At 41.2% G+C, this 2,809-nt stretch overlaps 1 protein-coding gene across 1 annotated transcript; it reads left to right on the top strand.

The window, feature by feature from the left end:
- Positions 1 to 1,293: 1,293 nt before the first annotated feature.
- On the top strand, positions 1,294 to 2,001 carry LOC138368572 (zinc finger protein 626-like). The gene has a single exon (XM_069331096.1). The coding sequence runs from the start codon at positions 1,294 to 1,296 to the stop codon at positions 1,999 to 2,001; it is 708 nt and encodes a 235-aa protein (XP_069187197.1).
- The last annotated feature ends 808 nt before the right edge of the window (positions 2,002 to 2,809 follow it).

Here is a 2,809-nt window from a genome sequence, read left to right as displayed (position 1 = left end):
CGGCAGACATGTGACTTCTTCCCCATCGCCGTCTCTAGACGTAGGTCTGGCAATACATTAGCGAGGGCGTCTGCATAAGAATTCCGGGCTTAACCGGCAGACATTAGGTCTGGCAGTCCAATAGCGAGGGCAGCTGTATAATAATAATTCCGGGCTTAACCGGCAGACATTAGGTCTGGCAGTCCAATAGCGAGGGCAGCTGTATAATAATATTTCCGGGCTTAACCGGCAGACATTAGGTCTGGCAATCCAATAGCAAAGGCGGCTGCATAATAATTCCAGGCTCAACCGGCAGACATAGGTCTGGCAATACAACCGCGAGGGCGGCTGCATAATAGATCCGGGCGTAACCGGCAGACATTAGGTCTGGCAATCCAATAGCGAGGGCGGCTGCATAATAATTCCGGGCTTAACCGGCAGACATATTTCTGGCAATCCAATAGCGAGGGCGGCTGCATAATAATTCTGGGCTTAACCGGCAGACATTAGGTCTGGCAATCCAATAGCGAGGGCGGCTGCATAATAATTCCGGGCTTAACCGGCAGACATTAGGTCTGGCAATCCAATAGCGGGGGGTTTTCCTTTGACTTGTGTAGCGGAGCGAGGCTGGAGCAAGAGAGAACGCATGTCCCCTCCTCTCTTATATAGTCCCCCCGCGGCGCTCCGCACGCTGCGCTGCGGATCGCGCTGTGCAATTGTCTTCTCCTCCATCAGAAATTCCTCCGCATTCCTACGTAATGCAGCGGTTATTTAATAATCAACCCCCAGCTCAGTCTTTAAATGCTCTTTGAGAAACAATAATAGTCTTACGTCTGGCAGGGAAGATACAAACAATTGCCGTTCGAGATGCACTCAACTGTACTACCAGAAAGTTTAATAGCTCAAGTTTTGACCTCTGGTTTCCACTGGAGAACCCAGGGTCGTAACAATAGGCCTCACGAGTGTCCTGAGTGTGAGAGCAAATTTAAACACGCTTCAACTTTGAGACATCACCTGTTAGTACATTCAGAAGATAAGCCTCACGAGTGTCCTGAGTGTGAGAAGAGGTTCAAGGACCCTAGAATTTTGAAATATCACCTGTTAATACATTCAGATGATAGGCCTCACGAGTGTCCTGAGTGTGAGAAAAGGTTCAAGGACCCTAGAAATTTGACAAATCACGTGAAAAATCAACATTCAGATTATAGGCCTTACGAGTGTCCTGAGTGTCCGAAAAAATTCTGTTACTCTGTGAGTTTGAAACAACATCTTCCAAAACATTCCAATCATAATCCTCACGAGTGTCCTGAGTGTATGAAAAGATTCAAGTACCCTAAAAATTTGAAAAGTCACCTGTTAAAACATTCAGATAGGCCTCACGAGTGTCCTCAGTGTAAGAAAAGATTCAAGTACCCTACAGGTTTGAGAGAACACCTGTTAGTACATTCAGATGATAGTCCTCATGAGTGTCCTGAGTGTAAGAAAAGGTTCAAGTACCCTGCAGGTTTGAGAAAACACCTGTTAGTACATTCAGATGATAGTCCTCATGAGTGTCCTGAGTGTGAGAGAAAATTTAAAAACGCTGGAACTTTGAGAAATCATGTGTTAGGTCATTCAGAAGATAGGCCTCATGAGTGTCCTGAGTGTGAGAAAGGGTTCAAGTCCTCTGGAACGTTGAAACAACACCTGTTGGTACATTCTGATGATAGGCATCACCAGTGTCCTGAGTGTGCAAGACAATTCAAACACCGTCACCATTTGAAACAGCACTTGTTACTACATATGAACGATAAGCCTCATAAGTGTCCTGATTGTGGCAAAAGTCTTCGTGGAAATATGAAGAAACGTGTAAAAGTGGATACAGGTGATACGTCTCACAAGTGTGAAGGGTGTGAGAAAAGTCAACTTACAAATATGAAGAGACAGGAAGAGGTGCACTCTGATAGAGTTAATCGGTGCCCCAGCGAGCAACAATTTAAGAAGCAGAATATGAAGAGGCATCAATTCCACAAAATATGTTAGTGAAGTTTGAGAATGAATCTGATGAGTTTTCTAGAAGCAACAAGAAGCAGAAAATGTAATGGAGTGGATGTTCATTGAATGTTTTGGGATCATCTTATGTGTCAATAAAAATATTACCCAAAATAAAAGTTATAGATCAATATGTGTTTTTATTACAGCATTTTCACTACAACTTTGAAATGGATGTACCCTAATTTTATACCATATCAATCGCCAATAAGTCTTTACTGTACTATAAAGAACTGGTTACCCAAAGGAGAGATTCTGTGATTCCTTCACTTTCTAGTGTGTGGTCATAAGAATGAAGGTAACTGCGGTGAGTTTATTGGCCCATTCGAGGCAGCTATTGTTGGATTTCTGGGGCTTGACTCATATATTTAATTATTTGCTTATTTTATTTAAATAAATCGAAGGACCACCCACTTTTGAGAAAAGAGGGAAAATGAATAAAAGTGATCATTAGAATGACACTAGAGAACCAGTGTCTATGGATATTAATTAAATGAATAATCACTTGAAAATAACAAATAGACTGTATTATTAATTAATTAAAGACAAAGCCTCAAATATCAACATTGTGGGGGTATTTCTAGAAGTTCATATATATCTAGGAACCAGTGCGGTTCGTCACTAGTTCATTGTTGAGTTAGTAACATAGTAAATCTAAACTAAGATTCAAAGATATGAAAACTCAAATTATGAATATTAAAGATTATGAATTATTGAGCAACAGTCAGAGCAAACACATTAATTACCAAATCATCATTTCTGGCAATAAATTATTCACTGTAAAGATCCTATATGAATT

This window comes from Procambarus clarkii, chromosome 25, assembly GCF_040958095.1.
Source record: "Procambarus clarkii isolate CNS0578487 chromosome 25, FALCON_Pclarkii_2.0, whole genome shotgun sequence".
NCBI classification, from domain to species: domain Eukaryota; kingdom Metazoa; phylum Arthropoda; class Malacostraca; order Decapoda; family Cambaridae; genus Procambarus; species Procambarus clarkii.
Note: the sequence above shows the minus strand (reverse complement) of the source record. Positions and strands in the feature narration are given on the sequence as shown.